The sequence below is a fragment of the Rhinopithecus bieti genome, unplaced genomic scaffold (assembly GCF_001698545.2).
Source record: "Rhinopithecus bieti isolate Rb0 unplaced genomic scaffold, ASM169854v2 scaffold_5216, whole genome shotgun sequence".
NCBI lineage: Eukaryota > Metazoa > Chordata > Mammalia > Primates > Cercopithecidae > Rhinopithecus > Rhinopithecus bieti.
In genome coordinates this window covers 2,219,024-2,232,165 of record NW_016805021.1, presented here as the reverse complement: position 1 = coordinate 2,232,165, position 13,142 = coordinate 2,219,024, and the positions used below count along the sequence as shown (strand labels likewise).

The 13,142-nt window shown below is 37.9% G+C and overlaps 1 protein-coding gene across 3 annotated transcripts in view; it reads right to left on the bottom strand.

Moving 5' to 3' along the window:
• Positions 1-13,142, bottom strand: part of MSH3 (mutS homolog 3) — a 230,083-nt gene that overhangs the window by 54,939 nt on the left and 162,002 nt on the right. The window contains exons 21-22 of one of the 3 annotated variants that reach the window (XM_017870931.1): positions 7,538-7,585; positions 4,927-5,064 (exon numbers count right to left, since the gene is read on the bottom strand). The exons of the other annotated variants lie outside the window; for them this stretch is intronic. Of the exons in view, the coding sequence (XP_017726420.1) occupies position 5,064; positions 7,538-7,585 (49 nt within the window). The 3' untranslated portion in view covers positions 4,927-5,063. Of the gene's footprint in view, positions 1-4,926; positions 5,065-7,537; positions 7,586-13,142 lie in introns of those variants that run through there. 3 annotated transcript variants of the gene reach the window in all.

The window sequence follows — 13,142 nt, the reverse complement described above, 5'->3', positions numbered from 1 at the left end:
AAAAAAAAAAAAAAAAAAAAAAAAAAAAAAAAAAAAATTCCTAACCTCCTGTCTGTTTATAGCTTTTCATCCATTTACTACTTCTTCTTCTAGCGCACTGTATAGCACATAGTGGGCACTCAATGAATATTTATGGATCCACAGATTTAAACCTAGTGTTCTAAATGGCGAATTGATAATAGAATCAATTTACAGACAAAGCTTGGAGCTAAATCTTATGCAAATATCTCATTCTGCTAGATTTTAATATTTTTTCCATTGAGTACAAAAAGCATTTGAAGTGATTTAGAACAACATATTCTAATGAAAGAATTACATGAAACTAAGATTACAAGCCATACAGTAGATTCTTACATTTGAGCTTAGCATGAGCTTTTAAAATGCTAATTCTTGCATACCACCTTGGAGATTCCAATTAAAAAGATGTGTGAAAGGGCTTAGTAAGTAGCATTTTTAACTAGCATCCCCAAGATTCTGATGCAGCTGTTCTAAGAATGACGCTAGAGAAATGCTCCCATATAAGAAGCAAAGGGGAAAACTAAACCAAATTTGTTTTCACACCTGAGCCTTGAGTTTAGCTCTTGCTATCTTGGCAGCCAAGACAAAAAGGAATTAAAGAGGAAGCAGCCACTAGCTGATAGCAGGAAGCCTGGCAGTTTGTCAGAAAAGGCCAATAAATTGCTTCAAATCTTTTTGTAAACAGGCAAAGTATGCACATGGAGAGAAGAAATGTTCCTAGCATTAACAAAAAAATAATTTACCAGATGGCACTTCATGTAAAGGACATTAATAAAAATGAAAATGTTCTTATGAGCAATTTTGGAGAATATATAGAAATATCATCAAATGAATATTTCTTATTCTAATCTATTTTAAGCATGAGAACAAACTTGTAAACACTGGTAGTGGGATTCTAAGCTGATACAGCCTCCTTGGAGAACATGAAAGACACATGTTCCTTACAATCCAACAATTCCACTCCTAGATTGAGAAAAACTCCCTTGTGTGCACTAGGAGTTGAGTATGAGACAAGTCACAAATATGAATGTTTATATTTGCAAAAAATTGGCATCATATCAAGAAAAATAAGTGAAGAGTAATATATTCATAAAACAGACCATCATAATTCATAATTATGGAAAAATTAATGAACTCAGAGTATACATACCCATATGGATGAATTTTGTAAATATATAACACTGAGGGGGGAAAAGCCACTTACAGAAGAATATAGTGTGATACACTGTGTATAAAGTTTAAAAGCATACCAAATACTTCCATGCATTGTTTCAAAAAACATCAGTGAGTAAAAATGTAGAGAGATGCATGGGATGGATACCAAAGTCAAGGACAACCAGTTAGTTACTATGGATAGGGTAGAGGGCAATGGGATTAGTGAGGATTAGAGGTTCGATTGCATTCTAGTGTTTTATTTCTTTAGTAGGGTGGAAGGTGCATGGAGGATTACTATATGTTTGAATTATTTCTTAAAAAATAAATGAAAGCTACAAGGGTGTAATATTAAACTACATCCTAGGGATATAATTTAATGGGATATAATTATATCCTAGAGATAAAATTTAATGTAGTCCCTATAGATTCCTTTCCGGTGGTAACAACAGGAAGATAGGGGAGCACAGGGGAATGGATAGGGAACATGTCTCATATACTAAAGGGCAGTCTGTTCCAGGCGGAGCTCTCGGAGGTTAAAGAAATCAAGGAGTATCTGTACTCCAGATACACTGCAGTCATTAAAAAGAGCAAGATTAATCTGTATAAACTGATAGAGAAATATGTCTCCCACATATTGGAAAATAAAAGCAAGTTATACAATAGTAATGCTTAGTACGATACCATTCTAGGAAAGAAAAGATGTATACCTGTAGACTTGTGAAATGTTACCTAAAGAAACATGGTAGACCTGGGGAGAATGGGGTGTTTTTGTTTCACTTCATACCCTAGTACACTGTTACATTTCATAATAAGCATATATTATTTTTATAATTCAACATATGATTTCTCCAGCAAGGGCTTGGGGAAGTGCTTCCACATCTTGGCTTCACTTTAAAAATCATCTGGGAAACTTTTAAAATGTGACTTTCAGACACTGCCCCAGTCCAACTTAAGATTTCTGGAGATAGGGTTCAGGCATCAATATTTTCATTTAAAGCTCCGTGGAAAAAAAAAAAAATTGAATGTGCATTGAGGGTTAAGAGTGCCATATGAGCTGGGCACGGTGGCTTATGCCTGTAATCCCAGCTCTCAGGGAGGCAGAGGTGGGAGGATAGCTTGAGCCCAGGAGTTTGAGACCTGCCTAGGCAATATAGCGAGACCCCGTTCTTCACAAAAAGGAACAACAACAACAACAAAAAGACACACACACACACACACACACACACACACACACACACACACAAAGCGTTAGAGTGCCATATGAGCAGTGTTTTATTATGAAAATTAAATACATAAATCTCTGAATCTTGTATTCTCTCCCAGACAGAATGCCATCAACTCCTAAAGGAATAAGAACTAGGGTTACTTACAGTCTGGGAAAAACTTTGTGTAAGGTCTGATATATTGAAGTGCCCAGGATGATCTAAAGCTTAAAACCCCAAATTCCATGTCCCTGGGTAGGACAGAGATATTTGCCCCAGAAAAAGAGTTGCCAGACAGTGACCATGTAAGCATTTCACCAGATTGCTATAAAACATCTCATTTTGACCCAATACTGGTAATTTGTGAGGGTGAGGAGGTTTTACTTTTTTTTACACATTCATTTTAGAAATTAAAAAATTTACACAAGAAAAGAAAAATCACCATAAAGCCATATCCCCCATGGTATTTTGGAATAAGCCTTCTATCTAGATGGTTTTCTCTGCATATATTTATACATACAATTACTCATACAAAAGTGAAATGAATGCCAGGCTTTGTAACTGGCTCTTTTTCACATATTGTAACAGGCATATCTTTCCACATAACACTACCCACCAGGACCAAGTCACTGCAAAATATATCCCAAAGTAGCTAAAAAACTGATACGTTTGATAGAGTTAATTGAGAATGAATCCTACTATGCTGAAACAACAAATATGGTGCTGACAAGGTTTAAAGCTTATTTGTTCTTTCACACAGTGATTGGCAATTGGGCCAGTTCCTTGAGGCTGTTCCTGGGTCATGAGATAAAGGCATGTCTCAGCATGGAGGAGGATGTGCATCTTCCATGCGACCACCTTCCAGGCCAGCCACTTCCTGAGGAACAGGAGGAAAGGCACTGCCGTCATCCCATTCTGTGTGGGTGGTGCCTCTATGTTGCAGGAAGTCAGGGACCCCGAACGGAGGGACCAGCTGAAGATGCGGCAGAAGAACATAAATTGTGAAGATTTCATGGACATTTATTAGTGCCCCAAATTAATACTTTTATAATTTCTTATGCCTGTCTTTACTGCAATCTCTGAACATAAATTGTGAAGATTTCATGAACACTTATCACTTCCCCAGTCAATACCCTTGTGATTTCCTAGGGCTGTCTTTACTTTAATATCTTAATCCCGTCATCTTCGTAAGCTGAGGAGGATGTATGTCGCCTCAGGACCCTATGATGATTGTGTTAACTGCACAAATTGTTTGTAGAGCATGTGTGCTTGAACAATATGAAATCTGGGCACCTTGAAAAAAGAACAGGGTAACAACAATATTCAGGAACAAGACAGATAACCTTAAACTCTGACTGCCGGTGAGCTGGGAGGAACAGAAACATACTTCTCTTCTTTCAAAAGTAAATGGGAGAAATATCGCTAAATTATTTTCTCAGCAACGAACATCCCTGAGAGAGAGAATGGCCCCTGAGGGTAGCCCTCTGAAATGGCCCCTTTAGGGATGGCTGTCTTTTACGGNTTGTGATTTCCTAGGGCTGTCTTTACTTTAATATCTTAATCCCGTCATCTTCGTAAGCTGAGGAGGATGTATGTCGCCTCAGGACCCTATGATGATTGTGTTAACTGCACAAATTGTTTGTAGAGCATGTGTGCTTGAACAATATGAAATCTGGGCACCTTGAAAAAAGAACAGGGTAACAACAATATTCAGGAACAAGACAGATAACCTTAAACTCTGACTGCCGGTGAGCTGGGAGGAACAGAAACATACTTCTCTTCTTTCAAAAGTAAATGGGAGAAATATCGCTAAATTATTTTTCTCAGCAACGAACATCCCTGAGAGAGAGAATGGCCCCTGAGGGTAGCCCTCTGAAATGGCCCCTTTAGGGATGGCTGTCTTTTACGGTCGAAGCCAAAGGGATGAAATAAGCCCCGGTCTCCTGTAGTACTCCCAGGCTTATTAGGATGAGGAAATTCCCACCTAATAAATTTTGGTCAGACAGGTTGTCTGCTCACAAACCCTGTCTCCTGATCAGATGTTATCAATGATAATGCGTGCCCGAAACTTCACTAGCAATTTTAATTTCGCCCCGTCCTGTGGTCTCGCCCTGCCTCCATTTGCTTTGTGAGATTTTATTACCTTGTGAAGCATGTGATCTCTGTGACCCACACCCTATTTGTGCACTCCCTCCCCTTTTGAAAATTGCTAATAAAAACTTGCTGGTTTTATGGCTCAGGGAGCATCACGGAACCTGCTGGCGTGTGATGTCTCCCCCGGACACCCAGCTTTAAAATTTCTCTCTTTTGTACTCTTTCTCTTTATTTCTCAGGCCAGCTGATGCTTAGGGAAATAGAAAAGAACCCATGTTGAACATCGGGGTGGGGTTCCCCAATACCTCTAGGTTCCTGGATTCTCAACTCGATTACGGCCACAGCACTCCAAGAGGGAAAGCATCAGGGAGATTAGATTTGGTCAACTTCTTTCAAAGAGAATAACTAAGAGGAGCATTTCATAGTGATTTCACATCCTTTTAAAACTTACCTCAAATCAACCTTGTGAAGTCGGTATTATCGAACTTTTTGTTTTATAGATGCAAAAACTGATGCAAAGTTTAGAAAACTGAGTATTATACTCACACATATATGAAGACAGACTTTTAAATCTAAAATACTAATGGCATAGAATCTGGAAGGAAAAAAAAAAACTAAACTTTACTAGGTACCTACTATGTGTCTGGCATTTTCATGTACTTTATTTAATTTCCACAATAATATATGAGGGTAAGTAGTATCATCTCCATTTTACAGGAAAAGAACGGAGACACTGAGAAGTAGTAATTTGAAAAAGGTCACATAGTTGTTAAAAGGGAAAAGCAAGATTTGTACTCAAGTATAACATGTCTGATTCTTTTGACTATGGCATGGTACTTCTCTCAGGGTTCTAGAAGGATGAAGTAACTTGCACATGGCCAAGATGCTGGAGAACTTGTACAGAATCTTGAGTTTTCTAGATCTAAAGCCCCCATTCTTTCCCATACACAGCTGGTTTACTCACATTTTGCAGGTAATTAATATTAGCAAGAGATCTGAGAATCCTATTGACCTATCAAAAACTGTGTAAAGTCTAGGATTTTACTCTACTTAAAAGCTAACAAGGTACCCTAATACCACTGGTTTCATAGATGCCAGCAGAAGACACAAGGCCACTGGGTCAGAGACAAAAGACTTTATTACTCATGTTGGTTTGCATTAGCCCCGAAGTCCTGTGAGGATGATGTACCATGGATGCTGTACATACAACAAGGGAAGCAAGCTTCCTCTTTAAGGGAGGAATTAACTTGTCCCTCCAGGTTGTCTGCTGCAAGCACAACCCTGACAAATAAGTGGCCCATGTAAAAAGCAATCAGGGGCTTTCTTGATATACTCAGTAAGAATATGCAGGGACACAGGGCCTGTGGCAGACTGCTTCTATAAACATGACCTGAAGGTGATAAACTAACAGCTACTCGAATGGAGGAGCACAGGAATGTGTCCCATATTTCAGTATTTAAATCTCCATAATCTGCATATTTCTTTTTAAACTGGCACATGTAATTCTTTATTAATTAATTAATGCTTTAAAGTTGTGGTAAATTTTGAAATATGGGATTAGTATCTCTGGGTATGTTTCAGACTAATGAAAACTTTCAGGATGAAGTGAAAACAATGTAACATAAATGTGAAAATAATTTCGTTTCTGATTGATTTTAATTTATAGTAATAGCTATACTTCCTGCCATCCTGAGTGGGACAGGGGATACACAATGGAGTAGAGTTCTTTCCCTCAAATAGTGAACAACAGCATGATGGCATGGGATAACCAGTTATGAACTAAGAGAGATACTGAAATAACTCAGAGTCCAAATAAATAGGGCATTAGGAGTTTACCATAAATAGACCATTGTGGAATGAAATGGTCAGAGTAAGTGTCATAGAGATGGGACTTAAAATTATAACTAATATTCCCGAGGAACTATTATATGTCAGGTACTAGATTGTTTCATATGCATTATTTAAACTACACAACAACACCCTGGAATATAAGTATCATGATTATCCCATCTTACAGAGAAAGAAGCAGATTAAGAGAGTTGAATTGCTGGCATGGTCTGATACTCAGATTTGCCTGAGACTTCCCACTTTAGGGACCAGAGTCCAGACTGAGCAACTAAGCTTAACCTGGACCTTCATGAAGTGCAAATCTCCTCTTACTCAGCATCACAAAGGTGCACTGGTACACAGAGTGTTGTCAGGACAGACTAATCTCCACGATTAGTCTCCACCTTCATGACACTGGAACTTTTGCTCTTTCCCTGTGTATTACTAACTTAGTCTGCCACATACCTAAACTTAAGTGTTTTCTTTGTAAGACTGAACCCTACATAGAAATTTGATGACTTTTTGAGTCCTGTGGCAAAACTTAGTGAAGCTCCAATATACTATTTTAGATGGTGCTTGAATCACAAGGGGATGTTTCAGTCAGATTCCAGAAGTCTGGACTAAGAAACAGAGTTATGTCAACACATCTTATTTATATTACAATTTTTTATTGTCAGTTTTTAAACAAATATTTACTGCACATCTACTTAGTACTAGGAATAGGGGATCAAAGGTATGCAGAACAAGCACCATTTCTGTCTCAGTGGAACCTGTGATCCAAGAATAACATAATCGAACATTTGTTTCCTAAACTCTAACCAACAGGACCCAGTAAAACCTGGTCTGTGTGATACTACCCAATACATTCTTCTAGCTGATTTTATTACTAAAAGATTGCTGTCAAACACAGTAAAAATTCGTTTTAAGTTCTCTTCTTAACTAATTAATTCATTTGGTTTTCTGGGCCCTGTGAACTATTTAACTGAACAAATTTAGCTTTGTGGAAACCTTTGAACCAGATTTATGGCTTATCCACAGCAGTGGTTAGGCATTGATGTTTTAAGCCTCAGTCGTGGCTCCATTTTAAGCCCTCATCCTTATTTATTCACTTATGCTAGTTTGAATTTTCTGCAAGCTGCCTCACTCCTTTCTGGAAGATGGCAGGATAAACATGAATGAATGAATAAGCAAGCAAATAAACACATACACACATACACTTCTCTAGTATTGCATGGTCTTACCAAATTGTAACGATTTGCTTCTCCATCTCCCTTACTGCACTTGAGCTCCTTAAAGACAGATAAATTATCTTATTCAGGTTTGTATCCTTAACGTCTAGCATAAAATTATAGTGCACTAAGGTATTAATAAAAACATGTTTTTGGCTGGGTGTGGTGGCTCACACCTGTAATTCCAGTGCTTTGGGAGGCCAAGGCAGGCGGATCACCTGAGGTCAGGAGTTCAAAACCAGCCTGGCCAACATGGCGAAACCCCATCTCTACTAAAAATACAAAAATTAGCTGGACGTGGTAGTGGATGCCTGTAATCCCAGCTACTCAGGAGGTTGAGGCAGGAGAATAGCTTGAATCCAGGAGGCAGAGGTTGCAGTGAGCTGGGATCACGACATTGCACTCCAGCTTGGGCGACAGGAGCGAAACTCCATCTCAAAATATATATATGTTTTTAGCACAACAGAGTTTAAATCTCATTATTGGGCCAATGTTAACATCTCCTAATACCATTAAAATTTCTATGTCATTATTGATGACATGAAAATGTAATGGCCTTCTTATCGCATAACTCCACCTCTGTGCCACATGCTATAAATTCATGATTTTGATATTTTTTCTTCTACTCCATTTTACTGTTTTTTTTTTTTTAAGCTTATTTGGGTCAACTGGATATTGGTTGCATCCTGATATGCTATGATGTGGTACACAAAGCACAATCTAGGAAGTATTGCCCCAAAATGCTAATTGCAATTCAATGCACTGATTTCATACCTACAGTTTCAAACAATGCCTATCCTACAAAAAGAACTTGTCTCTTTCTCAAATGGCTAAATCCCATGAACTTTAGAACAACAACAACAAAAAACTTATAAAAAATCCAAAGATGTACAACAAAGAAAAATGCATAATGTGACTCCAATGTAGCCATTATCAAACTCAAACAATCATCAATTATGGCCAATCTCATTTCATCTCTATCCTACCAAATTTCCCTATCCATCCTTGATTATTGTGATGTAAATATTGCATAGCAGATCATGTAATATGTAAACATTTTAGCATGTATTACTAAAGTAAGGATTTTTCTATTAAATCATAACCATACCATTGCACTGTTTATCTCACTTAAACATTTAAAGTAATTCTTCAGTATCATTAGATATCCAGTCAGTGCTCAAAAAATTTTAAATGTTTCACTAGTGCTTTGAAACAAAGGTTTATGTGTTTGAGTCAGGACTGAATTAAGATCTGTATGTTGGAACTGGGTGACTGGTCTTTAACTCTCTTTTAATATGCAGGTTCTCTGCCCTCTCTCCCCGACTATTTTTTTTTTTTGTCATTGCTATTTATTTGTTAAAAAAAACACCAGCCATTTGTCCTATAGTTTCCCACAGTCTAGATTTTGCTGACAGTATCCCCATGGTGGTGTTTAACATGTTCCTCTATTCTCTTTTTCTCTTGTAAATTGGTATCTAAATCTAGACGTCTGAACAGTTTCAGTTTGATTTTTTTTTTTTAGATAGAGTCTCCATCTGTTGCCTAGGCTGGAGTACAGTGGCGTGATCTTGGCTCACTGCAACCTCCATCTCCCTGGTTCAAGCAATTCTCCTGCCTCAGACTCTGGAGCAGCTGGGATTACAGGTGCTCATCACCATACCTGGGTATTTTTTATATTTTTAGTAGAGACGGGTTTCATCATGTTGGCCATGGTTGGCCAGGCTGGTCTCGAACTCCTAATCTCAGGTGATCCACTCGCCTTGGCCTCCCAAAGTGCTGGGATTACAAGCATGAGCCACCACGCCCGACTATTTGGTTTGATTTTTTTGGGCCAGAAGACATCATAAGTTGTCACAAACTTTTACCTAATGTCTGACTGTCTGTGCTTTGGTGACATTAGCAGCCATTTCTGATTATTACTTAAATCTGTTATTACATCGGGGTTGCAAAAAGGGTGATACTCTAATTCTTATCATTCCTGCTTTGTTTATTAGCTGGAACATTTCTATAAAGAGAAACTTCCCCCTGTTACCTATTTGAAAAGATAGGATACCTGCTTGGATCTTTCTTTTTTTCAGTTTTCATCCTCCAAAGTGACTAATGATATTTTGATTTTAAATATCATTAGGATTCATTCTAGGATCCTCCAAAGGTGATCAATTTATTTTTGTTTTTTTTTAGAATCATAAATTCTTGGGTATAACATATCCCACTGGATATCCTATTGAAATATGTTCAAGTCTACCATTTAAAAACAAAACAAGCCCCTCACTGGATCTCTCCTGCCTTCTTCCTGGCCAACCCTGGCAGTATCACCTGTACTAACGCCCTCTACTTCCTGACCTCTAACTCACTCTTTAGCTCTCTTTTAACTGGAGTGTGGCCCCACCACTCCACGAAAGCAGCTCCTGCTAAGGTCATTAGTGACAGTTATTTTGCTAAGACCAAAGGTGACTTTTCGGGTTTCACCTCACCTAACCTTTCAGCACTATTCACCACTTCTTTTCTTCTTGAAGCACTCTTTCCCCTTGCTCCCGTGACACTGTAATGTCCTGTTTTTTCTCCTGCTTCTCTGGCTACACTTCCTTTGTTGGTTTTCAACCTTACCTTCTTACTCAACTATGAAATCTCAGCAGTTTTAAGGTTCAGTCTCATAACATTAATCTTCTCCACTATACTCTCTGTCAAAATGATCTCATCCACACCCAATCGTGTACACAAAAATGTCTCACAACAAATTTACATCTTTACCTTTAATCTCTGTCTCTGAAATCTAAACTTTATATCCACTGCCTACTACATGATAGCTCCCTTTGAATGTCTCAGAATAATTCTACTTATTACATACAAAGATAAAGTCAGAATCTATGAAAAAACATCATCCTCTTCTAGCAAATGCCAGCATTTACCATTCAGAAGCACAAACTCAATGCCATCTCTGACAACTTCATTTATCTCAGCTGCCATACCCCCATCTATCACCAAGTCCTGGTGATTTATTTCCCAAATATATTTCAAATATGACTCCTTTCCACTTAAACTAGCACTACAAACTTAATCCAAGCTACTGATCCTCTCACCAGGACCACCAAAAGAGCCTGCTCTTTGGGTTCCTCTGATCTACTTGGTTTTTTCTCCAGACATTCTTTACAGTGTAACCAATGCAGACATAATCATGCGAAACCCTGGTTAAAATTCTTCAATAGTTTACCATGGTTCTTAGGATAAACTCCTAACATGGCTATGCTTCACCTAGAATCTTGCTCTCCTGGAGGACCAGCCTTCACTCATTGTCTATGTTTTTTATGCTAAAGGACTTTTGCACACGATCTCTCTGAAATGTTCTTCCTTCCTTCTTACGCTCATCCTTCAGATAGGCACTCAAAAGTTACTTGCTACGGGAAGCCTTCCCCTGATGTCCCCGACCAGATCATATCCCAGGATCACAGCCTAACCCAGCATCTTGCATATAATAGCCTTCATAGACTTGTCAAAGCTGTAGTTTCACATTTCTGCATGTGATTATTTGGTTAATGCTGATTTTCTCCATTAGGTAGCTTTCATGAAATCAAAAACTGTGGTTCCTTTGTATTCTGACTGCCATATGTTAGGTATTCATTTAGTACATGTAGGATGAATGAATAAATGAAAATGAATGGATAAATACTCCAATTTCTTGAAATTAGCATGGTTTAGAACGCTTAGACATGTACTCACTGAATGTACTTTACATAAAGTACTCTATATAAGGTGCACATAACAGTGCCTGTACCTTGATAAGAATATTACACTAATATTGTAAAGATATCATAAAGGTTAGCTGTTACTGATTATTACTGATTTCACACCCTATGACAGAAACTATTTGCTGATTACCACTGATTGTATTCCCAATTACTGTGCTTAACTCTATTTAAAAGCTGGACAAAAACCACCTTCTTATTTTCTGTTTTCTTTGCAACTACGGCCACGAGACATAGTTCTGGTCACTGAAATGTAAGTTTTCTGGGAGGATCCTAAAAACCTACTGATGTCCTAAAACAAAACAAAACAACAACAACAACAAAACAAACAGAGGGGCGATGGGGGAAGCTATGGCAGTCCCGTCTCCTTTTTACCTCATGTGAATAGGAATGTGATGCCTGGAGCTGCAGCAGCAATCTTACAACTCTGAGGGAAAGGCCAGTGAAATGGCAGAGCCACTGAAACACCAGAAGCAGCTAACCACCTCCAGCCTTCTCCTTATATGACAAAAATAAACCCTTCTTTTATTTTACTTGTATCTACAAACAATCTTGATATTCCGCTCAGTAACAAGATTCCCTTCCAGGTAAATCCTCTTATATTGACCAATAATTTTTTTCTTTTTTCTCTTTTTTTTCTTTACTAAATATCTCTGTTACTTTCCTTAATACTGTAACCAAAATAAAATACCTGGTTTGTTTCTCTTATAAAATAGAAAATGAATTACAGCCTTAAGACTAAAGAAAGACTTTTTAAATTTCTTATTTTGAGTTAATTTAAACATATATGGGGATCAGAATAACACCTATTTGGTGACACGGCATCAAACAGAATTCAGGGTACTTTGTTCATTCTCAGACGGAAAATGAAATTTTAAAGCATTTTAGTGTCTACTCAAGAATATCAGCATTAGCATGTGATATATGCTGATGTGATTCCATAGTCAAATATTATATAAATATGTAGTTGGACAACAACTCAGACACTCTGTACACAGAGCTTGACTATGCACAGAGACTGTATTTACTTTTTAGAAATGTACATGTAAGACATATACACAATGCTTTAAGAACTGATTAATCAGAAGGTGTTAAACAGATTAAACTATGAATTCTCCTTAGTGAAACCAGGATATTTCACTCATATTCCTAACATGGCATAAAATTTAGGTTTACACATTGAGGGTAAGACTTAGTTGCATGTAATATTTGTAGAGTAAAAAGGGATATCAACAAAATGATCTCGGTCCAACGCCTTTTGCAGTTTGTCTCAGGTCTGCACCTAAAATGGGAAGGATCGACTAGTTTTCAGACTGTGCTCTACAGAGCCTAACAGCCAAGACTCTAAGCCTTCTACCCCTGGAAGACAGAGCAGATCTATTTTTATCTGTTTAAATATTTATTTTCTACAAAAGGTTTTCTTCAAAATAATAACTCAGCTGGGTGTGGTGGCTCACGCCTGTAATCCCAGCACTTTGGTAGGCCAAGGTGGGCGGCTCACTTGAGGTCAGGAGTTCGAGACTAGCCTGGCCAACCTGGCGAAACACTGTCCCTACTAAAAATACAAAAATTAGCCAGGCACGGTTGCGGGCGCCTGTAATCCCAGCTGCTCGGGAGGCTGAGGGAGAAGAATAGCTTGAACTGGGGAGGTGAAGGTTGCAGTGAGCCGAGATAGTTTCATTGCACTCTGGCCTAGGCAACAAGAGCCAAACTCCATCTCAAAAAAAAAAAATAATAATAATAATAAATAAAATAAGATAAAAAAGAACTCAATAACTAAAAATAATTTGGAAACTACTGGACAAAATTAACTCCTAAGTTCTTTCTAGTATTATCCGTCATGATAAAAATAATTTTTTTTTTTTTTTTTTTTT